This window comes from Leucopleurus acutus (assembly GCF_964270905.1).
Source record: "Leucopleurus acutus genome assembly, chromosome: 8".
NCBI classification, from domain to species: domain Eukaryota; kingdom Metazoa; phylum Chordata; class Mammalia; order Artiodactyla; family Delphinidae; genus Leucopleurus; species Leucopleurus acutus.
In genome coordinates this window covers 57,491,450-57,516,945 of record NC_139151.1, presented here as the reverse complement: position 1 = coordinate 57,516,945, position 25,496 = coordinate 57,491,450, and the positions used below count along the sequence as shown (strand labels likewise).

General features: G+C 52.9%; 1 protein-coding gene across 3 annotated transcripts in view; it reads right to left on the bottom strand.

The window, feature by feature from the left end:
• CHRDL2 (chordin like 2) overlaps positions 1-23,741 on the bottom strand; it is a gene marked incomplete at both ends in the record, with an annotated part of 31,325 nt that extends 7,584 nt beyond the window's left edge. For 2 of the 3 annotated variants that reach the window (XM_082843743.1, XM_082843744.1), the window contains 7 exons: positions 391-559; positions 2,385-2,440; positions 4,141-4,234; positions 6,481-6,623; positions 8,896-8,989; positions 13,053-13,165; positions 23,660-23,741. In XM_082843743.1, the coding sequence (XP_082699869.1) occupies positions 391-559; positions 2,385-2,440; positions 4,141-4,234; positions 6,481-6,623; positions 8,896-8,989; positions 13,053-13,165; positions 23,660-23,741 (751 nt within the window). The remainder of the gene's footprint in view (positions 1-390; positions 560-2,384; positions 2,441-4,140; positions 4,235-6,480; positions 6,624-8,895; positions 8,990-13,052; positions 13,166-23,659) is intronic. The other variant, XM_082843745.1, reaches the window with a different exon arrangement.
• Positions 23,742-25,496: the final 1,755 nt, after the last annotated feature.

Below are 25,496 nucleotides of genomic sequence, written 5' to 3'. Positions count from 1 at the left end.
CTTTCCCTCACCACTTCCTTATCTTATAATAATTAATGTACATGTCTGTCTGCCCTACTAGTCTAGGAGCTCCTGGAGGACAGGGACCATTTTCATCTGTCTGTTCTGTGTCCCTCAATTCCCAGCAAAGACGTGGCAGATGCTAGAAAAAATATTGTTCTATGGCCCGTAGTCCTGGTTCCGGGACTGGTTCTGTCTCTAACTCAATACTCTGAACCTCAGTGTCCTCATCTGTCAAATGGGGGTTTAGACCCGACGTTCTAGGGGTCTACAAGCTCATGGCCAAGTTGAGATTGGGGAACCACTCAGTGGAGGTGCAGGGATGGAAAGTGGGAGCGGTCAGGGCCCCCCTTTCCCACCTCAGGGGTCGGCAGAGGCTCCAGTTCCCACCTTTCTTATGTTTCTCCTTCAAAACAATCTTGACTGTCGTGCTGCCTGCCTCCTTCGGTCGGAAGTGGCGAGGGAGGAAGCCCAGGGGGGCGCTGGGGCCAGTGGGGCTTGGGGTGCTCAGGTCTCTCTTTCTCCCACCGTCCCCTGAACACGGATCCTGGGAATGTCTCTGCAAAGGGCAGGAAGGATGCAGATCACCGACAGGCCACTGCCAGTGCAGGAGCAGCCAGACAGAGGCTGCGGGGAGAGGCCTGAGGATGGCTCTAGTGACTGAGCCTGATGGCCCAGGGAAGACAGGGCATAGGCTCTGGGTAGAAAGAAGATCTGGATGGGGTCGAAGATGTTCCCAGGCCTTTGAAAACTCTCAGAGGATAGTGGTTTGGAAATCTAGCCTCCACTGAGCCCTTCTCAGGCTGGCAGAGCCAGAGCCTTGGGGCTGAGATGGGCAAGGGTACTGTGGTCTTGATCTGGGAGACATAAGTGATCAGGGACCTGGAGAACTTAATATGTAAGAAATGGAAGGTGAGAATGTAGTGAGGTTGAGAGTCAGGAAATTCTTCTTTGTCCAAGAAGATTTAGGTGATGGGACAGGGGATGGGCCTCTGAAGATCCCACCAGGCCCCGGAATCCCACAGGCAGGAGGGCTGAGAGCAGGCCCTGTCCGAAGATGATGGGTCTTGGGAGCCTCCTTTCCTGAGTTCCTGGAATCCAACATCCCGAGACCCCACCCCTCCAGATCAGGTCTTGGGAGGGCTGGCAGTGAGAACAAAGGGTGTGTGTGTGAAGGCAGCCTAACAGGGCAGGGGCTCCCCAGTCTAGAGATTGGGGGTTGGGAGCTCCAGGCCGTGGGAGAGGAGCAAGTGGGCTGGGGGCAAAGGGCAGAGCTTACCACCCCGTCACTGACACTGAGTCACTCACATGCCTTCTCCTGCAGCCCCTTTCTGACTGTACAGTCTCTGAGTCAGTCCTCTGATGGCTGGACTGAGCCCACAAGAGCTCCTAGAGTGGAAACTGTGTCCCAGGCCCCAGCACAGGCCGAGGCACACAGGAGGCACCCAGCAAATGCTTGTCAAGTAGAATAGAGGCAGAAAGGAATTGAAGAGCCCAGCCCCCTAATTGGTGACTTGCCCACGGCATCCAGCAAGTCAGTAAGTAGCTGCTCGGGGCCTGGAACTAAGTCTGGTGGGTTTCACTTAGCTGCCTCCTGGGGAGAGGATAGGGAGGAAGGGGGATGACATGGTCAGGTCCCGTGGCCCAGCACCCGCTAGACAAAGCCCAGCCTGGGAAGTGGGGGTGAGCTGGCAGGGGAGAAGGGAGAGCGCATTCGTTCAGACCCCCGGGGAGTCTCTGGGAAGGGGAACCCCCCCCCTTCGAGTCCCCCAGGGTCCAGGTGACCCAGGATGAAAGAGCAGGTGGAGCTCTTCACATCATAGACATAGCACAGGTGCAGACAGGGACGTGAGTCAGTGTGCGGGCCCATTCTCCCACCTCTTTCCTCTCTGACCAGAGAGCGCTGGGCAGGTTAGCTCATCTTAACTCTAGACCAAGATCGAGAGGGGTCAAGATGGAGCCAGCAACGGTGAGGTAGCCCCAGACGAAGAACTGGTACCTCAGGAGCTAGATGGGGAAGGCTGGCCCAAGTCAGAGGCCACTCCCCTGGGGGACATGCTGCCCAGAGGCGGCCTGAATAAGGACAGACACAGGCTCTGGGTGGAACAGCATCAGAATTTTCCAGGAAGGAAATTGGGAAGCTTGGGGCCTGCTCCTGCCCTGTGTGGTGTTTTATCCCAGACCCCTCCTGACTCAGCAGCCCACGGTGGGAGCCAGGATGGAAGTCTAAGGAGAGGGCCTGGAACCTGGTGGCGGCTAATGGAGCTGACCCAGGGGACAAATGAGAAACGAGGGCAACAACTGGTATTGCCTGCTCCAGAGCAAGGAGACCTAGGCCCTGGATACCAGCGCCCTCCCCTCCTCTCCCCACCCTGTGCACTCACCACCCCACGGTGTGACTGCGTGGCATCCTCTTCAGCTGACTTCTCACTTGACCCATCTGAAAACCCAAAGGGAGTTGGGTCAGCCTCTGCTCCCTCAGCCTTGGGGCCAGAGCCCTGCAGGCCACCACCTCTAGGCTCTGCCCCTCCAAGGCCTGTTGCCACTTCTGCAGCCCCCCAAACCAGTAGGTCCCTTTGCCCCAGTGGGGCCTTATTCCTACTTCTCATTACAGCGTCGCCTCACCCTTAGGTTGATGAAGTCCCTACAACTGGGCCACTGCCTCAGTTTCCCCACACTGGCCTCTTGGTCACTTAAGACTGAACCACCTGGCTGGGCCAGAGCATCTTGTTCAGTGTCGTCACAGATGGCCCGAGGGCTCTGAATCCCAGCCTGCTTAGCTGCAGTCCCCCGGGCAGCCTCTCTGTCCAGCCACGCATGAAGTCACCAGACTTGGTCTGCACCATACCCTCCCGTGGTTGCCCTCTAGCCCCTCTGCCCCTCCAGCTGGAACAGCCTAGGACTCCTCCATCCCCTACATCCTGGGGCACCAGCACACAAAACCCTCTGGAGTCCTGCAGCTTCCTAGATCCCTGAGTGGGATTCTCTCCCCTTCACCCCTGCCTCACATACAGAGTGTCTACCACTGAGCATTCTGGGTTCAAAGATCCAGAACGTTGGAATCAGCCTGTACATTAGAAATCACCAAGGCCAATTTCTCAGTGCACACACAGCACAGCTGAGGCCCAGAGAGGGGAAGGAATCTGCAGGAATTAGCTGGAAGAACCAGGACTAAACTGGGATCACCTGGCTCCTGGCCCGGTGCCCTTCCACAGTGCCAACATCTGGGGAAACGTTCTATAGTGCAGCACTCCCCTCCTCAAGTCCTGCCCACAGGGGACAGTCCGGCCATCTGTGCACTTCATTCTGCCCAAGCTGCTTGCCCCGCACTCGTCAGTGTGTTGCCTCTCTCTGTGCTGTACAGAGATGCTACCTGGATTCTGCTTGACACAGGTGCCCTGAGCTCCAGTGAGCCAGGCCTGTGCCCAGCTCTGCCATGAGGAAGACAGGAAGAGACACGGTCACTGCCTGTACGGACCCCTCTCTTGTGCCTCTTCTGATCCTCTTGGCCTCATTTGATTGCAGGGGTTTTGTCCCCTCACTGCAGGCCCTGCAGCAATACCCCCTTCACATGGGCTCCAGCCAACTTCCGTCAGACTCACCCTGCCAGCGGGTGCCCTCGTGCCACACCTCCTCCATGTCTCTGCCCCCACTTCTTACCCTGCCCCACTCCCACCTCCTGCTCCCAGGACAGCCTAGCACAACCGGGGAGTGTGAGGGAATCACCCCGCCTTGGGGTGAATCTTTGACCAGTGAGAGTTGGTGGCTGGTGGGCAAGTTCCACCTCCTCCTCTATCACCTCCAGACTTTTCTGAGGAGCAGGAGGTCACTTAGAGCAATAGGTCACACTTGATATCAAGCAAAGGCCAGCTCCCCAACACATTCCTGTGTTGTTTTTCCCTCCCTCCCTGCTTCACTTTTCCTTCCCCTCCTTCCTGCTCCCTGAGATTGCAATAAAAAATAATGCACATCAGCCTCTGACACAGGCTTAGCTTTCTAGAGGCTGCAGCTAAGCCACCGCCCTGAGGAAAGAATGGTTTGCTACATGCTTGGTGTTCCCTGAGGTTCCCCCCTAACAGTCCATGGCTAGGTCCCTGCGGTGGGATGGGCGGGCACTGCCAGATCTAGGGACAGACTCACCTTTGCAGGCCTGGCAGCAGGAGGCGGGCAGCAGGAGGGGTGCAGGGCAGCCCGGTTCTGGGCAGGTCATGAGGCCGCAGTAGATCTGGCCCTCCTGACAGACAGAGCAAACAGGAGCTGGGAGATGAGCTCTGTTGAGGACCAGCCTTGGGGCTGGGAGAACCCCTGCCCGGCGGGGGGGCAAATGGCCTTGGGGTCCCCTCTGAGGTGGGGAGGGAGGGAGCAGTAGAGTGTCCTGGGCACGGCCCAGCCATCTCAGAGGCGGGGTCCCTGTACCCCTCCCACTCTTACCCAGGCTCTGAGGTAACAGTTACCCTTCAGCTTCTAAAGTGTTTTTGTACCCAGTCTCTCCCTAGGCTTTCACAGCAACCCAATGAGGTGAGATTCTCCCATCCTACAGATGGGGAGGGACTGCGGAGGGGACCTTCTGAAGTCAGAGACACAGCTGGGCAGAATGGACTAGAACCCAGTCTTCAGGCTTTTCCTACTGCTATCAGTGTCCTTCTCCCCTGGCCTAGAACAGGGAGCCCAGCATAGAGGAGGGGATGAGTGCATGACTACTTGGGCTCATCTTGCTCTTACTGAAACTCGAGGTTTCCCAAACTTCAGGATGCAGCCTGCAAAGGCAAGACTGCAGGAGAAAGGGCCTTCTGGGAGTCAGAGGCCAGATGACCTTAGGCGAGTCACTTCTCTTCTCTGGGCCTCACTTTCCTCCTCTGTGAAATGGGGGCACTCCTATCTGGGTTGTGAAATCAAATGAGGGAATGGTTATGAAAACCCTTGTTAAACTGCGAGGCACAATGTGTACCTGGGAGGAAGTGATATTACCTTGAGTCCTTTCCCTATTCCTTTTCCAATGAGTCTCAGAAGTAAGGATTCTGATCCTTCAAACCACTCCCATATAAACAGGGATCAGAAGAAAGAAGGGGAGACCCAAGTATCCAGGGAGAGGAGACAAGGGGTCACAAGAATGCTTCTTACCACCCCACCACCATCAGTTCTGTCTCTTCCCACAGGCCCTGCTAATCTAGGTGGTCATCCCTTCACAGGAAGCCACACAGTGCAGGTAAAGGAATGTGGGTTTGGAATTATATGGCCCTGGGTCTGAATTCTGAGTCTGCCACTTAACTAGCTGTGTGACCTTAGGCAAATCGCTTAACTGCTCTGAGCCTCAGTTTTCTTATCTAAAAACTATGAATAGTGATATCCCCCTCATAGGGCCACTGGGATGCTGTATATAAACATAAGGCATTTCCTAGTAGGTACAGTGTACTAGTCCACTGCAAGAGGCCCAGGCCCTGCAAAAATAACCATTCTCTCAGTTGATTTCTAAGTGGTCACTCTTGTTATTATTAAGTTGTTTGCTCTGCAGCACAGATACCTTAGAATTCAGATTCTTGGAGGGGTGAGATCCTCTCACTGAAAAGATGGGTGGCAGGCCTGAGAGAGGTGACTCTCTCAAGGTCACACAGGGAACCATGGCAGAGCTGGAGCTGAAACATGGGTCTCGGTCTCTTATCCTCTCATCACCACTGAATCAGATTATTATCTTAAATAGAGAGGACCTTGGAGATCACCTGGTTAGACTCCCTTACACACTCAGAGGAACTGAGGCCCAGAGAAGTTCGATGGTCAGGTAGTAGGGAAATCAGGAGGGCAGGAGTTTCTCCCACCAAAGCACAGATGCGCTAAGCCCAAGGATGAGGGTGACATGCCAAAGGCCACCTGCAAACATGCAGCAGGGCCAGGCCCAGAACCCACCCTGAGGAGGAGGGGAAGACTTTCCAGCTCAGGCCCTGCTTGGCTTCGGTTTCTGTCCCCTGATAACACTGCTGGTTCAGCCCTGCCTGTCCCTAGGCCCAACTCCGACCACAGCAGGGGAGTTTAAGCAGCTTCAGATTAAACTGCATTTACTGCAAGCAGTCTGGCTCTGTCTCTGTGCCCCAGGATTGATAACTGATCATTTACTCATTCACTCATTCACTCACTCATTCATTCAACAATCATTATAGACATCTGTGTGCCAGGCCCTGAGCTGGGTGTAGTGGGGGATATAGAAATGAGTTGAACATATCCCCTCCCCTCAAGGAGTGCAGAGTCTACTGGGGGACACAGTAATGGCAAATGTCAGTGCAAGGTGACCAGGCAGCTTAGGAGGGTGCGGAAGCCCAGAGAAAGGCAGGACATTCCAAGTCCCAGATGTTCCCTTCTCCCTGAGCCCATTCACTTTCACTGTCCTTTGACCAGGAGGAACAATTCCCCTTACCTCCCTGGTCCACACCACTGTGCTCTGCAGGCCCAGACCACTGGCCTGTGCTAAAGGGAAGTAGCAGGTCTTACGGTACAGCTGCAGAGGACACACTGGTTGGGCAGGCGGGAAGGGAGCAGCTCGTGGGCACTGAAGATCTCTCCATGTTGGTACGTGGTCCCGTTGTGCTGGCAGGACCTTGGCGGGGCCCGGAGCCCAGAGGGGGTGTGAGGTTCTGCAGGTGGGAAGGGGAAGGAGGAAGGAGAAAACGGTTGAAGAGCTTCGCCAGAACTAACTTGGGCACTTTTCTGAAATTTTTGTATCCTATCCCTTGCTATCATTTAAACCAAGCTCTGGCCTCAGCCTTCCCAGCCAGACCTCCTATCAGTGAATGAAGAGGTCCCCGGGACACCTATGTCTGACTATGTCACTCCCTCCCATAGCCTTTGAGCCCCTCAGTTTCAGAGCTGGCGCTGATCGGAGCAAGAAGGCAAGGCCAGATGCTTCAGGTACACGGAGCCCCACCCGGTGGGGACCTGTGTGAGTTCATTCAACATTCGATAAGCATCCGTGGAGCACCTCCTAGTGCCAGGCACTGTTCTAGGTGCTGGGGTTACAGCAGTGAACAAGACAAGGTCCCATATGGAGTTTCATCCTAGTGGAGTCAGCTGGTATGATATGGACTGCGCTTGTGTAAGCTTGGCGTCAGCTCCTGCCATTCCCTGGCCACCAGAGCCCCCTCCCCGTCACCTGCCAATTAGCCAGCCCTCACCCTGCTGGGTAGAGGGGTAAGCCTCCTGTCCAGGGGGAACCTGCTCATTCTTTTTTTTTTTTTTAATTTTATTTTTTAAACATCTTTATTGGAGTATAATTGCTTTACAATGGTGTGTTAGCTTCTGCTGTATAACAAAGTGAATCAGCTCTACCTATACATATATCCCCATATCTCCTCCCTCTTGCGTCTCCCTGCCACCCTCCCTATCCCACCCCTCTAGGTGGTCACAACCTGCTCATTCTTTCGAGACATACTTACTAAGTACTTTCTCTGCACCAGGCGCCATGCTACACAATGGGAATGGAGTGTGAATAAGTCCCGGCCCCTCCCATCAGGAAACTGACAGTCTCACTGGGTAGAGACAGGCCCCAAGCAGTGACACTGGTGTGGTAGGGGCTAGGGCGATGGAAGCACAGAAGTTGTGGCGGCGCAGAGGAGGCGCCCCTAACTCAGGTGGTCAGGGAAGGCTTCCTGAAGGGGCTGATGGCTGAGCTGAGTCTTGGGAGCTGAAGAACACGCAGACCAGGCAGGGAAAGGGGCAAGGCTGGGTAAGACAGAGGGAGGGAGGAGCCTGAGACGAAGAAGGGGTCTGGGCCAAGGCACAGTCCGCAAAGCGTGGTCAGGAGTCCCGGGGTCAGCCTCAGCGGGGGAGGAGGCGTGATGCCCCCTCACTAGGCGGGATGAGGCACAAAGCCTCTGCTCCCCTAGGGAATCCAGAATCAGGAAACTATGACCCAAGCTGGAGTCATGGTCAGATCCCTACTGGGGTCCCACTTGGAAAAGGAGCCCCTCTACATATATCCTCCATACAGGTCCCCAGCTCCCCAGGAGAGCCATGATTCCAGAGTCTGGAGCTGAGGCTGCAGCCTGGAGCCTCCCTCCCTTCATCATCTTCTTTTTCTTTTTCTCACCCAACTGAACTTTTTTCTTTTAACATGTTTACTGAAATATAATTGCTTTACAATGCTGTGTTAGGTCCTGCTGGACAACGAAGTGCATCAGCTGTACGCATCACCTTAAAGCTACTAAGCGTGGATGCGCTTCTCAACGTGGCCCTGCCTTCTGAGTGGCCTCCCCACTGGCTGCCCCTCATTTGCCACTTGGTTCTGCCAGTTTCTTCTCAGACCACCTCTCCTCTCCTCTCTCTTACCTCTGCTTCCTAGAATCCGAGTCTCAGAGGCTCCCAGCAAATTCTTAAAATCATGGACATTTGGCATCACAGCACACAGCAGCCCTAAACCCCAGCCCTGGGAGGAATCTCAGAGCACATGTACTCCAACTCCTTCGGCCAGTCCCAGCCCCTGGTGGTAATCCTGGGCTGATCCTGGGGTGACGCTGCAGGGCCTCCCAGCCCCAGCTCACTCACTTGCACTTACACAAGGCACGTCCACTCACTCAGGCTCTGGCCAGCCCAAGAGCGATAGGAGACCATGTGTGTCGTCAACAAGCCAAGCATATGCCCATTTTCCTTCAGCTATTTTCCACATTCTCTCTGTCTTCCTGCCAAACACAGCTACTTATGTACGAGAAGTTTGTGGCTACCCCAGCCCTCCTTGGGGATCCATGGAGGATGTCTTCCCCTGAGCACCTTGGTGTCTTAACACTTCTGGTGTCTGCAGACCGCCCCTCTCATTCCAGGGGTCTCCTTCAGCTGGAGGCCTGTGTCAGGAGTGGGTCAAGGGTCAGTGGGCAAGCGGGAGGCTGGCACAAGGGCAGGAGCGTGGCTACTTACCCACACACCGGGGACAGCACTGCTGTGGCTCGGTCACAGGCTGGGGGCAGTGGACAGGCGGGCAGTGGAGGCGGTAACAGCTCACATGGGCACTCTGAAGGGGACACAGGGGTCAGTCCTAGTTCCAAGGAGCCACTGTCTCCCACCGTCCTGTCCCCAAACCCCCTCCCAACTGCAGGGCACTGTACTCGTTTTAAGCCTGCGATGGGATAAACTCTGTGTGTCCGGTCTCTCCCCTTCCCCTCCTCATTTGTGTGGCTCGCCCATCCGTGTCCCTCCCCCGCACGGAGGAGGGCACCGTGTGCCTGGATTCACACAGATCTTTTGTGTCCCTTTGTGGTATTTGAGAAATACAAGTGAAAGACTGGGTTATTCTAACATTGATCTTGACTCTGTGCTTTTCTAACTCCAGGGCTTTGTTCTTTTACCTCTGGACCTGAGCCTCAGGGCTAAGAGAGGAGTGTGACACAGAAAGGGAGGTGACAGGGATGGGGACACAGCTAGAAACAGGATGTGGAGAAGACTCAGGGCTTTGTGATCTGCTCTCTAAACCTCTGGGAGGTGTGGTTGATCCCACACAAAGCCTTGGGATTGGTACCAGAGGAAGGGCCTGAAATCTTGGACTTTTTCAAATACAGCAAACGAGAGAGAAGGGACAGAGAAGCACTCACAGAGATGAGCAGAAACAGAAGAACTGGAGGGAGAGGCCACCACTGGAGATGTTCCCAGGCAGTTTGTCAGCCTGTCGCAGACGTCCCACACTTTCCTCTCCCTCTGCTGTCAGGGCGTTGCCCCGTGTTGTAACAAACCATTACATCTGTCTCTTCTGTTCAGCCGCGAATTCCCAAGAACAAGGGCCAAGCCTCGCTCTATACTTCTCTGAACTGTGGGCACAGGGCCTTGCTCCAAACAAGTGCCTGCTGAAGTTCGAATGAACGAATGAGTGAATGAATGAGAGCCAAGAGGGGAAGGAGAGACGGTCTCTTCCTTAGTCAGATGGAGCCAGCTTTGTTTAAACTTTGGAGTTGGCAAGTGTGTTTCCAGCCCCAGCTGAGTGCCCCCGAAACACTTCTCCCAAGGCAGCCTCCTGCCCCATGGAGAACCCTGGAGCAGGCCTTAGTCTCTCTGGGGTCACTGCTTCCCCAGATGGCCAGAAGTGATGACAAGGATTCATCAGTGCTAAGGGACATCCTAGAATCCACAGGATTGGTCTGAGCTCCAGAAGGGGCCTTCTAGAGGCCTGGCACACAGGGGTGTTTGATAAATGTCCAGAGGGTGAACAGAGCCCCTCAGGTGAGAAACCAGGGTAGAGTATGAGGAACTGTGCTGTCTGAAGAGTTAGAATCTCTCTCTTGATTCTGGCGTTGAAGGAACCAAGGGGTGGAGATGATGAGCGACATGCAGCAGGAAGTAAGGCAGAGACAGGCTGTGGGGGCGAAAGGGCAGGGGCAAGGCAGGAGGCCTTGCAGCCAAGGGGTGCCTCTCAGGAAAGTCATAACTACCATTTATGGCGTGGCTACTAGGTATGGGCATTATGTTATATAGAAATGCATTCTCTCACTTCATCATCTCAACAACCCTAGAGGTAGATACTATTTATTATCCACTATTTCAAAATGAGAAAAGAGCCTCTGAGACGTCCATTTGCCTAAGACACACAGCAGGTGAGCACTGTGCAGGGTCTGTGCACTTTCCATGAAAGTGCCTCTGGTGGAGGGGGCGGGAACTAATTCATTCACTCAATGTTTACTGCATGACAGCTGGGCGCCACATCCTCTTCTGAGCACTAGGGGCATAGCGGTGAGCGAGAGACAAGAGCTCTGCTCTCACGGAGCTCCCCCCTAGCAGGGGGAGACAGACTATAAAAAATAAATAAGTAGGAACAAGATCATGTCAGATGTTAAATTTATAACAGGAATAAAACAGTGTAATGTGATTGCGTTAACAAGGTTAGACTATTTTAGAAACAGCCATAGAGAAAGCCTCATAAGGAGGCAACTTTATGTTATAAACTGCAAGATGAGAAGGAACCATTCCTGGGAAGATCTGGGGGAAGAACATTCCGGGTGGAGGAACAAGTCGGAATGAGTTGGAGTGTTGGTGCAGGTAGGAAATGAGGTTGGAGAATAAGGCAGAGTCATATCACATAGCGCCCACAGCAGGCAATTTGAATTTTACTTCAGGTGCAACGAGAAGCTATTGGAGGGTTTTAAGAGATTTTTGAATGACATGATTAGTTTTTTGTTCAGAAAAGATCCTTCTAGCTGCTGTGCGGAGGACAGATTAGAAAGGGGTACAGGGAGACCTCATGGGATGCTCACATAGCAGCCTAGGTGAGAGAGGAAGGTGGCTTAGATTGGGGGGAGCAGTGATGATGGAGAGAAGGAAGGGATTCAGGGTGTATTGGGGGGATGCCGGCTGCAGCCCCTTGGGGTGAGGACACTGTGTATGTGTGAACTCTGGGGAGGGAGAAATGAATTAGCTCCACTGGATCACAAAACTTGGACTTTGTCAACTGGACCGCATGATATGTCTGGAATTTTCTGTTATGGTTTCCTTCCTGTTTTTTGGCTATATTTCACAAAGTTCTTTCTGAAAAAGCTGATTGGCCTCAGATGTGCTAAGGAAAACCAAGGGGAAGCAGGGATGGGGGGTTGTGCTCCCACTGGCATCAGGTTCGACCAGGGGCCAGCATGGTAGAAGCAGTGGGGAATCAGAGGGAAAGACCCCAGGAGGAGTGAGACCCCAGTGGTCAGAGTCAGGAGAGGGGCTGGCCCACCCCGCCTCCATGTCCCAGTGTTTCCTCAGAAGCTCTTCTCTGCTCCCACCCTGAGGATTGTTTTAACAAGGGAGGCTCTCACAGCCTTGGCTGTGCAGGGAAAGAGAGGAGCTAAGGGGCTGGCTCCAGCTGGGAGCTAGGTACTCCCTCCCCTCAGCACCCTCCCCTGGACAGAGAGAGCTGCAGACTTCACACCAATGAGACTGGGCAGCTGAGCCAGGGCCGAGGGGGTTCAAGCCTCCTAAATCAGCGGTCCCCAACCTTTTTGGTGCCAGGGACCGGTTCTGTGGAAGACAATTTTTCTACGGAAGGACGGGGCAGGATGGGGGGCGGGAATATTAATTCAGGTGGTAATGCGAGCAGTGGGGGGGATGGTTCAGGCGGTAACGTGAGCAATGGGGAGCATTGCAGCAGATGAGGCTTCACTCGCCCACTGCTCACCTCCAGCTGTGCGGCCCAGTTCCTAACAGGCCGCGGACCGGTACCGTGGGTTGGGGACCCCTGTTCTAAATCACTCCCTCCTTCGCCATCCTCTAACCCCATGCCTGGCCTGGGGATTCTGGACCACATGGGGGTCTCGTTTATTCCACCCAGTTGACTGTACAAGGGTCTGTGGAGGGTGCTGGGTTGGGGTGGGCTGGGGGGAGTCAGAGGTTAACAGAAGATCTGGTCTCTGCCCCAGTTGGTATAGCCTTCTGCAGGACCCCGAAATGGGCATGAGTGAATGCCTAGGAAGACCTGCTCCCAGGGCTCCATCTAGGCGAGGCAGTAACTAACAGACACAGACAACCATTTTACTTGGCCAACAGTGATCAGGAGAAAGAGACAGAGAAACTTATGTGGCCTCCCAGAAGAAAATACTTCCAGCTGAGGGATCAAGTAAGGCTCCTGGTGGAGGTGGCATTTGGGTGAAGCTGCAAAGAATAAATACTTGGACCAGTGGTGTTGGGAGAACGCATCCTAAGGCAGGGCGGCAAGAGAGGTGGCTGGAGGAGATAGCCCGAGGAAAGGAAGGATTAGGAGGTCAGGTCAGGAAGGCTGTCTTCTGCTGCATGGGCACAGGGAGGCTGGCACCAGCAGGAAAGAAGGCTGGATGAGAGATGGGAGGCCTGGGTCCTCGTCCCAGCCCAGCTACTGACCCACTGTGTGATTTATCTCTGGGAGGCGCACAGTAGGCATCTATGCCTATGTATTAGATATCCAGTAGTGAAGTGGTGTGGCCCCAAGTCCCTCCGTTGCTGCTGACAGAGCACGATTCTGGGGGGCCCAGTTCCAGAGTGCCCCTGACCCTCAGAGTCAGGCTGTCCTCCCTCCCTCCGGGGTGCCTTCACTGGAGGTCTCCCAGACATACCTGTCACAGGTGGCCAGAGGAACCTACCTCGGAGCAAGTACAGCGCAGGCAGTACATCAGGCCCTGGGGCTCCAGGTAGGGGTGCCAGCTCTCGCCGGGGGAATACCTCTTCCCGTGAAAGAGGCAGAACATGTCTGGGCCTGGCAAACCAACCAGTGCTTTGTCAGTCCCAGGAGGCTCCAGCCTGAAGTCCCTGCCTCATCCCTCCTTCTTTCTGGCTCTAGGAAGGATGTCATCTGGACCACTCAAGTGAAGGAGAATCCACGGGACATGCTCTCCTAGTCAGAGGGCCAGAATGTCTGAGTTTGAATATCACCTTGACCACACACTTGCTGTGTGACTTTGGGCATGTCACTGTCCCTCTCTGAACCTTGAAAGTTCTCTCACAGCGTGGTTAGGGGATTAAGCAGTGAACATGCTTTACAGATTTAAATTGTGGTGTAAATGTTAGTTATTATAATTAGATGAATGATCTGAGGCCCAGAGAGGCCAAACTACACCTCGAAAAACACACAATAAGTCAATCATCAAGCAGGGATGACAGCCAAAGTCTCCTGACTCACAAGGCAGTGCTCCTTCTGCCCTCATAATCATACTTGCTTCCTTTTCCTTTGTCCCGTTTTGCTTATTTATTTACTACATCTCTGCACCCTCCCCTCCCTTGCCCTCTGCTGCTCCCCTGCCTACACACGCACGCACGCACGCACGCGCACGCGCACACACACACACACACACACACACACACACACACACACACACCCCTTCTCTGGGCCATGTGACCTATCTTTCGAATAAAGCCACTGACAGCAGCTTTCTTGCTTTCATACTCTACCGTGTCCCTATATCTCATTGAGTTCTGATGGAAAGTGCTTGAATTGGGAAAACAAAGTGCTGCCTAGTGAAAGGTTGTTAGGAAACTGAGTTTTAAATATCCTTAAAAATAGTCATTGGTACTGTGACTGCACATCACTTGATTACTTTTGTAATCTGCGTATCAGTCGTCAATATGTAGATGAATGCTTCTAAGAATGACTAGAATAGTTTATTTCCTTATGTGGGTTAGATATCTCTCCTGCAATCCTTCTTTCTTGAGACCTCCACCCCTTCTCTCCTCCCACAGCCCATCAATTGCCCAGTCTTTCGAGCTCTATCTAGAACACTCATGTCCTCACCTCTCACCGGCTCAGCACCTAGCCCCAGGTCAGGGCTCCAGGTCAGACGTTGTGGCCCCCTTGCTGTGTTCCTCTGCCTCTGGCCCTATCCTTGCCAGCCCTCCTCCATACAGGTACCTGATGATTTTTACAACCCAGAAGGGATGCTATCATTCCTACAAAAACCTCTCCATTATCCAAAGAATAATCTAAGCTCTTTCAGGGAGAAACTGGGAGGCCCAGCACAAGCTGAGTATCCATAAAGATGTGTTGAATTAAATGAGATTGAAATTTGGAGAAAGGAACCAACATTTGTTGATGATATTCTATTTACATAAATTACTTAATTATCTTATTAACCTCAGTGTTTTGAGAATTAAATTGAATAATGCTTGGAAAGTGCTTACTTAGCCCCATTCCTGACACTTAGTTGAATGCTATTATTATGATAATTATGGTAACAATGACCCTGCAAGATGGACGTTATCATCTGTTCAAGGTTCAAGAGGATAAAGTCAGTTTTGCAGGGTCATTGGGATCGTTACCATGATTATAAGAAAACTAGATGAGAAAACTGAGGATCACAAAGGATGAGTGACTTGCCTGAGGCCACCCACCTATTGATTTGAACCCAGGACCCCAGGTTCCCAAGCGGAGATCCCTTTAGTTCACCTCACCTGCCATGGCTTTTTGCTCAAACTCAGGGCCTAGAGGTTTATTCTCTCGGTCCCCCGGGCCACCATCCCCCATTCACTCTTTTTTCTCTGGGTCCCCTATTGGTCTAGAATCTAGAGATTGCCTTTCATGCCTCCTCCTGCACACTTTCTAGAGTCTCATACTTTCTGAATCATTCTCTTAGATGTTTGAACTCACAGAATCACAGAGCATCGAAAGCAGTACAGTAACAAGGGCAGCTCACCCGCGAGGCCAGAGTCCCCTCTCTGTGCTGGGGATGGCCTGGAGCGGAGGACAGGAGCTAAGGGCCACTGCGAACCTTTAGAAAGTTTCCTTTGTGAGAAGCTGAGGCCAGCCTCCCTGGGTCCCTGCACTGCTTCTGCTCTGCCTCTTGGGCCTCCCCAGAACAAGGATTTGAGGCCGCGGTCGTGATGCCCTCAGAGTCTGTGCTTCAGTGGCCACTGGGGCGGCCAAGGCTTGGTTTGCTCCCCACCCACTCTCCAGCCCCGCATGGTTAGAGGGGGGATCAGACAGCAGATCCCGTTCCCAGCAAGGCCCCGGCTGGCCCGTATCAAATGAGCTGTGTTTATCTCTCAGCCGCTGCTGGCAGAGAGGGCAGGACACAGACCCAGCTGGGGTGCTCCGCAGAGCCAGCCCAATGCTCCGAGGATTGAATAATGTCTTTCTTCCTCAGTCCCTCCCCCACCAGAGAAGGGAGCGATTGCAACACCGCTGTGGCCTTACGTCTTAGGCTTGCTGCTGAAGAAAACCTGTCCCACCTTCTCTGGGGCGGCCCTGTAGCCCGGCCCCTGTGCCAGTTGGCAACCCCTCCCCCTCCCCTCCGGCTCAGAGCATGAAGACAGAGAGAATGTCTCAGCCCTGGCCTGGGACGGACCTGGCAGCAGCTAAGAACGTGGAGGCCTGGCAAGCCGTCCCCCAACCCCAGGAGTCCCAGGCCCACCACGCCCTCCAAGGTGAGAAGCACTGCCCAGAGCTCCCTCTTCTTCTAGGGAGGTGAGTGCCCAAGGCCACGCCAAAACCAGGCAGGAGGAAGAACTGCCAAGACCTCAGGCTGCCTCCGTCCCCACAGTCCTGGCACTTGCCCCATCCTTGCACGTGGCTGGTGGAAGGGGATCTAGCTCCTTATGCCACGAAATCACTGTGTGATGTTGAGGAAGACTCTTTCTTTCCTTCTCTGAGCCTCAGTTTCCCATCTGCAAAATAAGGGGTGGGGGTGAACTTGGATCTTCACGGGTTTACTGTACAGATAGTTTCTGAATCCATGATTTCAAAATTCTAAGATTCCAAGGTTCTAGGTTTCTAAGATTCTACATTTCATTAGAACACAAAGCTTCTAGAGTTGTAGGATATTGTGCTTCTAAGATTCGATCATTTCAAGCTTCCATGATTTCGGATGTGTTGATGGTCCCATACACCTAGGCTCTTAGGGGCTCCAAGGGGGGCTAGGATGAGGTTCAGGCAGCCAGTGCAGCCGATCCCGATGACATGGAGAAGGAGGCAAAGTCTGTTTCTCATATGCCCTCCCTTCCCATCCACTCTCTGTTGGTCCTCTGTGGCCTTCCCACTCCAGCCCTGGCCTGAGGCCTGCCCTGCTTCTTCTCTCCACCTCGCCACCATATCTCATCCCACCCATCATCTCTTTCTCCAACTCAGGGGCCAACTGCGTCTTCCCTCGGAGGACTTTCGGAGTTAACGTGCCCCGCCAGTGATGTCTAACCCAGGAAAAAGACATGAGTGGAGGAAGTTTTTGTTTGTGGAGGACGATTGGCCCTGTTCCAGGCTTTAGAGAGACAAAGAAGAATTAAAGTGGGACAGGTCTCACACCCCTCAAAACCCCTTACCCAGTGTGTATGTAGTTCCCAAACTCTGGCTTCAGAGTCCAATAGGCTGGGGTTCAAACTGGATTTGGCTTTTATCTGCAGCCTGCATTTAGACAAGCTATTTAAACATTCCAGGCCTCAGTTTCCATATCTGTTCAATGAGATGAGTAATAATCTTTGGGGGTTATTGCAGAATTAAGTCAAATAATATGTGTAATATGCCTAATGCCTGCCACATATTAGATGCTCAATTAAATGGTAGGTTAAAAACAAACAGACAAAAAGCAGACCTGGGTGCTGGCCCCAAACTTCCCTAACAGTCCATTTCTAATGGTGTTCCTTCTACTCCCAGAATTCTATTAGGGCATGAACATCATGGTGCCTGCCATTAAGGTCAAATCTCCCAGGTCTCAACCTCACCAACCTTGCTTCCTGTGGTTCCCTGCACTCTCCTAGCTCCACTCACAAGCCAGACTCCCTCAACACCACTTCTACCTACACAGATCTGGGCTGGGATACGGCCATGAAAGTGGTCAGAAAGGCTGGAGGAGAAAATGGGAAGGCAGGAATGAGAGGCCAGAGATCAGGCTGGAGAAAGAGGCAGAGGCTCACGAAGGGCCTTGAGATCCCCAAGGGCAAAGGAAAGCCACAGAAAGGCCTTAAACTGGGGTGTGCCCATGGTCAGGTTTTCATTTTAGAATCAACACTGTGGCTGCAGGAATGGAGAATGGATTGGAGAGCAAGACTGGAGGCAGAGAGACCAGGGAGAGGCTGTTACAGTCGTCGGTTTTGAGATAATGCTGGCCTGGACCAAGGCAGGAGCAGTGCTGATTGGCAAAAGTACAGATTCGAGGAACACTAAGTAGGTACAGTAGGTAGGCTTTCAGACAGACTGGATGTGGGTGGAGAGGGTGAAAGGGCAGTCAAGGATGGGATTGAGGTTTCAGGCCTGAATAACCAGGTGAATGTGGGGTTCTTAGCACAACAGGCAGTAAATGTTATTGTCATTAGTTTTGATGTATTATTATCATTAGTAATAGTAACATTAGTTCCTGCTATTCATTCACTGATTGAGCATTTTGTATATCAAGTCATACATGTCCATGGGCCTCGTACATAACTAAATAAGACACCCTCCCCACCCTCAAGGAGCTTACAGCCTAATGAAGAAGACAGATAGATATGATACATACAGTTGACAAGTTCTAAAATAGTGGAAGCATGGGGGCTTGAGGGAAGGCTTCCCTGAGAAGGTGCCTGACCTGGACCTTGAAGGAGTTAACAAGGTAGAGACAGGTTGACCTAATCTGAATTCAGGGTAGCAACATTTATCAGACAGACTCTGGTATCTGTCACAATGTTATCACGTCACCCCAGCCTGTCACGAGCAGGCTCCCACTTGCTTTTCCAGCAGAACTCTCGGTGGTGGCCCTTTTTTAAGCCTCACCTCCTCTTGCTAAATTTCTCACTCCCCCCATCCAGCCCCCACCCACACTCCTTCAGGCTTCTGTGCCTTTACACACGCTGTTTCTTCCACCTGGAATGTGATCCCCCATCTCCAACGTTTGACCAACTCCTCATTCTTCCAAAGTCTGTTTAGATGCCACCCCGTGAAGCCACCCAAACCTTCCGGGCCACTGGCCAGTCCTTCCTGTGGGGTCCCACAGAACTGAGTTCAGCCCTCTGTCACAATTTTCATCATACTAGATTAGAAATACTTATTGAATGGATTCCTCTTCCTTACTAAACTGAGTTTCTTGAGAGCAAGGACCAGATCTCATTCATTTTTGTGTCTCCCGTGTTCCGTGCAGAGGCTACATAGTTGGCACTTGATAAATGAATGCGTGATGAAAGAATGGAGTTGAGGGAGGTTCTGGAAGAGGAGGTGATTGCTGGTCCTTAATCCTGGAAACCTCTTGCTTTAACAAAAAGGGAAATTCATGATGTGACATGAGAGCCAAATCCCTTAAGGCACTTTGATCTTGCCACCTAACGGGAATTAGCCTTTGACCTCCCCTTTCCATCTCCCATCATCTGAACTCCCAAATTACCCACCAAACCAAACACCATGTACAAAAAGGCCAGGAGCCTGGGGAGGTATGCGGCTGAGCGATTCCATGATCTTTACGTGTAAGTCAAAATTCCCAAAATGCCCCATCCAAGGTCAATGCACATTCTGCCTTGAAACCCTCATGCTACGATAAAGGTCTCTCATAGTAGTCAGGAGTGGGTAGTGTGGCTGGGAATTCTTCCAAAAAGAGACAGAAAAGACAAGAAAGAAACTTCTGGGCTGCAGGAGAGGCTGGATAAGACCACGAAAATGGCACCAGGTGGAGCTGGGGCTGGAACTGTGGCTGGCCTGTCCCCAGCCTGAGAGAACTCAGGAAAAACCTTAGAGAGAGCCAGCCTGCGAGGGAATGTGAGAACGTTTACATCTTTTCCCTCGTGCCCAATCAGCCATAGTTTATTTATGTATAGCTTCCTTTTCGCACAAACAAACTTGCTCCCCTCTGAGACATAAGCTCTGCTCTGGGCACTGGCACTCGATGGGGGAGGTCTCCTAAGGGAATCAGAAGTAAAAACCTCGCTCCTCAGTGGCTGAGCTGTGCAACCTAGGGAAAGGGCCCTCACTTCCCTGAAGCTGAATTCGTATCTGGCACATGGCAGATGTTCAGGAGCATAGAAGGACCTCAAAGGAGACAGTCATCAAACCAGGAAAGGCAGCTCTGTTGCCTGGCAAATGTCAGGGGGCATAGAAGACCCTATTTACATTCCATTCTGCCTTGGACATATACATTTATAGATTTACAGAATCTTAGAAAGTTAGGGATTGAGAGATGATGTCCAATCCCCTATTTTACAGATGTGGACACTGAGTGCCAGAAAGGGATTGGGACTTGTCTAAGGTCATTGATTTTTGCCAGCATGAACTCCAATGCCAGTCTTCAGATCTGGGTAGGTGGAGGCTGATTATAGGAAAACCCATACCCTAAGAGACAGGATCAGAAGAAATGGCTTTAAATTGCAAACAAAAGGATTTAGCTGAGACACAAGGAAGAATCCTGACTGCAACAGAAGAGTGTGGAACAGGCTTCTCTGGGATGGGATCCTGCCCAGAGGCAGGGGGATGCCTGCAATGATCTCTGCATTGCACCTCCCAGCAGCACTGCTCCCATGCCAGTCCTCTTCTCTGGGAGTCCAAGGGATTCAAGGTCCCTCTCCCAGAGCCTGGCACCGTGGCCAGCGGCTGGGGGAACTTGAGAGGCCAGTCCTGGAACAGGTGCAACAGCTGGAGCAACTGCACAGCTGCTGCCCTGCTCGGCTCCGCAGCCTGCAAGCCAGTGAGTGAGACAGAGACCTCTACTGGTGGGAGAGAGGAGGTGCAGAACCTCCTAGACAGACCCAGAGAGGGGCCTGACGGGAGCCAGATGTCAGCCCTCTGTACTCACTGTGCCAGGCCCTCTAGGCACTTTCTCTTGGTGTCTGAGAATCAGTCCATCTATCCACTCCTCCCTGGCAGGGCAGGAGTACCAGGCTGCAGACCCATACTCTCCCAACTCCCTTCTCCAAAGGTCAGAGCAGCCTCAGAACCAAGGCAACAGCATCTTTGGGTCTTAGAGTCTTAGATTCATGGGATGTTAAAGCTGGAATGGTCCTCAATGATTATCTATTTGACTCCAACCATCTCACTTTACAGCTGGGGAAATCTCAGGGGCAGAGAAAGTCAACTTGCCCCAGGTCACAGTTGGAATTGGTGGCAGAGCCAGGGCTGCAGCCCTGACCTTCTAATTCCAAGTTTGCCCTCTGTACCATATCATATCATGGGAGCTCCCTTCCCGCCCCATCTCTGCCTATGGGGTCTGGGGTTTTGTCGCCTGAGAACAAAAACTTTGATTCCCATAGTATAGATAACCCTTGGAGATAGAATAGAGCAGCCGATGTTTTTACCTGATAACTGACTCTCTCCTGAAATCAGGATTGGCTGGAGGGAGAGATGAGAAAGCAGAAGTGTGCTGGACACCTTAAAGGGGGGTGTGGAGGGCACAATTAGTAAGGAAAGAGCACAAAGAAGAGGAGCTGACATAGGAGAAAGAGCACTGGAAAGGGAGTCAAGGTACTAGGCAGGTTCTTGTTCCACAGACAGAAGGGAGGGATGGGTGCCCAAAGCGACTGACATCATGTACGCATGCGGCTCAGCCTGGGACTGGCAACAGTACTGGTCAGTGACCAGGTCAGGGATCCCACCCTGGCTAAGGGCTCTAGCTGGGAATGGAATAGGGGTTTGATCTATGGTAGTGTTTGAGGATTAGGCCTCAGCCTGTGGCTGGAGTTGAGATTCAGTTTGGGCTAGGATCAAGGCTCAATCTGTGGCTGGAAATAGAACCAAGGATAGAATAACCTTTGTTTGAATACCCTTGTGCTTTAAATAAGGAGCAAGCTGCCACGCATGTCCACAGGACCTAGGCATTCTGCAGGACTGGGCCACCTCAGGAGTCAGACACCACATGGGCCTGAGAATTTCCATCTGTCGGTATCACTTCTGAAAGCACCTAAGATGCCACCAGGAGATTTCATATCTATAACAGGCCCGAGATCTTACTAACTAAACTTACTAAACTAAGACGAGGGTCTTCATAGGAGAACTTCAAATAAGACCTCGGCAAATGACTATAGGATTGTTTCTAGATTCATAGGTTGTTAGCACTACACAGAATGAGGCTCGGAGAAGGAAAGTGATTTGTCCTAATTCACACAACCAGTAAGTGACAAATCGGGGACTAGGATCCAGGTCTCTGTTCTTTGCTTTAATAAATTTGCTGTGTGACTTTGGGCAAGTCACTCCCCCTTTCTGGGCTTCAGTTTAACTATAAGGATTGGTACATCGAGGGGTAGAAGATTTTCAAATGTTCTTCTGGCTTTGACATCCCAGAATCTTACACCCCTCTGACTACTGGTCCACCTCACATTAACTCAACAGTTCTGCTCTGAGGTTTTTCTTGCACGTCGGGAACTAGGCTCCAGACTAGGGGAGATGGAATACTGGCAGCACCTAGTGAGAAACATGGCCCAAAGGCCAGTGGAGGCACAGAGGAGGGGAGATCAGAGTGCATCAGGTAGCAGGGAGAGTTTGCTGGAAGAGGTGTGACCTAAGCAAGGCTGTAGAGGGCTGACAAACTGTGGGAGGCAAGAAGGAGAGGTGTGGGTAGGACATGAGCAATCTGCAGAAAGATCTGATTCTAGGACATCTTTCTAAGACACAACCAGGGCAACGAAATTTGGAGAAAAGCCTTGGGGGTTAAGAGCCATGTGCCAAGTGGAAGGGAGGCAGGCATGGAGGGCATCCTGTGCTAAGTTGCTTTTAAGAAACAACAGGAAGGTACTAGGAGGAAACCTCCAGGGCTCCAGGAGGGGGAGGAGACATTGATTGAGTAGTAGGCATTGTGCTGGGCACTTAACACAGTCACCTCCTTTAATCCTCCCATGAAGTGTTCGGGTTCCAGGTGAGTATGGGTCTTAGACAGATGCAGAAATTGAGGCTCAGAGACGTTGTCACTTACGAAAAGTCACACAGCTACTAAGAGGCAGAGCCAGGACTTGAACCAACCCTGGGCTCTTTTCAGAACTTGTTACTAAGGACTTCTATGAGTCTCATGCTGCTGGCAGCCCAGAGACGACCAGACATGCAGCCTGCCCTCATGATCAGAGACAAGAATGAAACAATATCCAGCACTGCCGGTTCCAGAAAGTCACGTGCAAAAGAAGGCAGAGATGGGGGAGCTGAGCTGTGGACAGGAAAGAGCTCTAGGCTAGGAAACTGGGGTTTCATCCTAGGCTCCGCCCTGTGTAACCTGGAGCAGACCACTGCCCTGGGCCTCGGTTTCTTTATTGGGTATGTCAGGGTTTGAACTAAGCTCCTTCCTTCTTTTTAAGAGAATCTTTGGTTTTGTTTTCCACCCTCACAGCGTTGCAAGAGAGTGGCAGAAGATGGGGAGGAGGTCCACCAGCCTATTGTGGAAACAGTGAGGAAACTGAGGTTCAGAGAGATTATATAAACTGTTTGCAGTTACGCTGTATCTAAGTGGAAAAGCATGAATTAGGGAACATGTTTTTCAAGAACCTACCATGGACCAGCTAGTTGCTGGTGCTGGTCGCTTTCCATGTTTTCTTGAATTTAATCCTCAGAACAGTCCTAGGATTTTTCACTCCCATTTTATAGATTAGCAAACTGAGGCTCCGAGACATGCCCTCCATGCCTCCCTCCTACCAGCTGGTATTCAACAGATCTGGGATAGTGAAGACCCTGGTCTATCTCACTGTGCCCTGCTACCTCCCAGTGTCTCACAACTCCAAATCAGGGTTCCTTCCACATGCTGTGGGACACAGGGGGAAAAGGCATAGGATTTGGAACTGGAGAGTCCTGACTTTGGATAGCTCACTACCTCTGTAAACTTGAGCGCGTTTCTTCTCTCAGCCTAAGTTTTCTCATCTGTAAAATGCAAATGATAATACCCACCTCATGGGAGTGTTGTGAGCATCAAGAGAGAAAAGCAATGGGAAAGTTCCCCTAGTTAGCTCTTCTTTCTTTCCACTGGCTCTCTTTAAATGCAATAGCCTCTTCGTCTTCATCACACCCTTGCAGCCAAACATACCAGACTCTCTACTAGGAATAAGCATAGCCCCTCCCCCACAAAAAGCACAGCGCCCTGCCCTCTCTCCCACTGCTCTCAGTTCCCTCCTCCTCGGGTCCATGGCTGCAGCCCCCTTGGCTCTGAGTCTTGCCAAGTTCCCCCCAGTCTCCCAGACTCGTGAGCCCATACTGGTCCGCAGAGAAGTCTCCACCCTCCCGGTACAGGTGCTCCCTAGATGGCTGTCAGAACAGTCTGGGGTCCCAAGTCCTGGCACTTTCCCGCGCATCCCGGGTCTCCCATCCCTCTTCTGCCATCCAGCACACCCACCCGTTACTTACGGGCTCGTGCGTGGGAGTCCAAGGGGAACCAGAGCAGCGCGAGTCCCAGCAAGGAGGAGAGGACCCTTACCTCGGGAACCATCCTTCCTTTCCCAGGGCCAGGCCCCCAGGCGCTGAGCCGGGAGGGGGAGTCGGGAGAAAGTGAGATGAGGGGGTCACTGAGGCACAGCGCCACAAAGCAATGCACAGACCCAGGGAGGGCGGCTGCTACCGTGGAGATTCAGAGAAGGGTCGAGAAGAAGGTGGTGAGGACAAAAAGGGAGGTCCAAGGTGGGAATAAGAGGAAGGTGGAAAGAGAACGGAGGGAAAGAGATGGAGGGATAGAGGAAGGTATGCAAGAGGGGAAAGCGATTAAAGCAAAGGAGAAGGTGAGAGGGAGGGGTGGAGAAGAAAGACAGGAGAGGACAGGGGTCCACCGAGCGCGCAGCGCTGGGCGAGGCGCGCGGGACCGGCGGGCTGTTCCGGGCGTGCGGGCTAGAAGCGGCAGGCACCCTCTGCTCGCTGGGCTCGGGGTCGGGCCGCGGGGTCCTGGGGCCCGGCGGGGCGGCGGTACCGGCGGCGGCGATGGCGCGGCGGCCGCGGGGGGAGGCTGCGCGCGGGCCGGCTGTGCACGCCAAGGGCGCCAGGCGCCGCGCTCGGGCGCATTTGTACTTTGCCGCGGGAAGCAGGCAGCCCCGGCCTGGCGCTGGCCTAGCGCTGGCGCCTCCTCTGGGGCACCGCGGGCTCGGTGGATTGGCCACCCGAGAAACAGGCCCACTTTTCCCCCTCCTCTCTAGTGCCGGTCTCTGGGACAGACGCTCCAGGCGCGGCGCCGAGAGGAGGCGAGGGGGCTGGGGAGGGGGAAGGAGCCACCCGGGCCACGGGTTTTAACCCCTGACTCCCCGCGGCGCCCAGAGTGCAGGAGGACCGAACCCAGTTAGGCTTCAGGTGGGAACTGGGGGTGGGGAAGGATGAGATGTCGAGTCGGGGAGGGGAAGCGGGCTGAGGAACCGAGAGGCGCTCAGGTTAGGGAACTCGGCGGTGCGTGCACGGAACTCCGCCTCTGGATGAAATCGGGACACTTGCTGTTCTTAATTCTGTTTGTGGACTTGGCCATTCCACCTGAGTCTGTTTCCCAGATCCCGATACTAAAATTGGGATCTTAGTGTCTTTTGATATTTTAATGTCTTCCCGCAATTATTTCGAACATGAAATGAGATAATGAACGTCAAAGCACTCAGATCTCAAAAGGAAGGGGGCCTAATTTCAGGAGCCTGGAATGCTCTTACCAATTACCCCCCGAACCCACAGACACCCTATGCCCAAGCTGAAATCCAGCCCAGAGGGATCCTTGGTCCTTACTTTGGCAGTCTTCCTCTGCTTCCCCCTCCCAGTCCTGAAGCAGGACACAATCTCTCCTTTGCCTCTGCAGGTGAGGCCTGCACCTCTCTGAGAGTGTTTGTCATACTCAGTCCTCTTGAGTAAGAGCTTTTTGTCAAAGTGTTGTCTTTCTTACCAGAAGGTGAGTTCTGGGAGGGCAAAGCCTAGAGCTTCCCACCCCAGCCCATGGTTGGTGCTCCATACCTCGTGCTGAATGAGTGTATGAATTAATAGGACCTAAGAAGAGAACCACCAGCTCTGTCCAGATAAGAAACACTCAAAATCTGAACTCAAAAGGGCAGGGCTGGGCTTCCCTGGTGGCGCAGTGGTTGAGAGTCCGCCTGCCGATGCAGGGGACAAGGGTTCATGCCCCGGTCCGGGAAGATACCACATGCCGTGGAGCGGCTGGGCCCGTGAGCCATGGCCGCTGAGCCTGCGCGTCCGGAGCCTGTGCCCTGCAACGGCAGAGGCCACAACA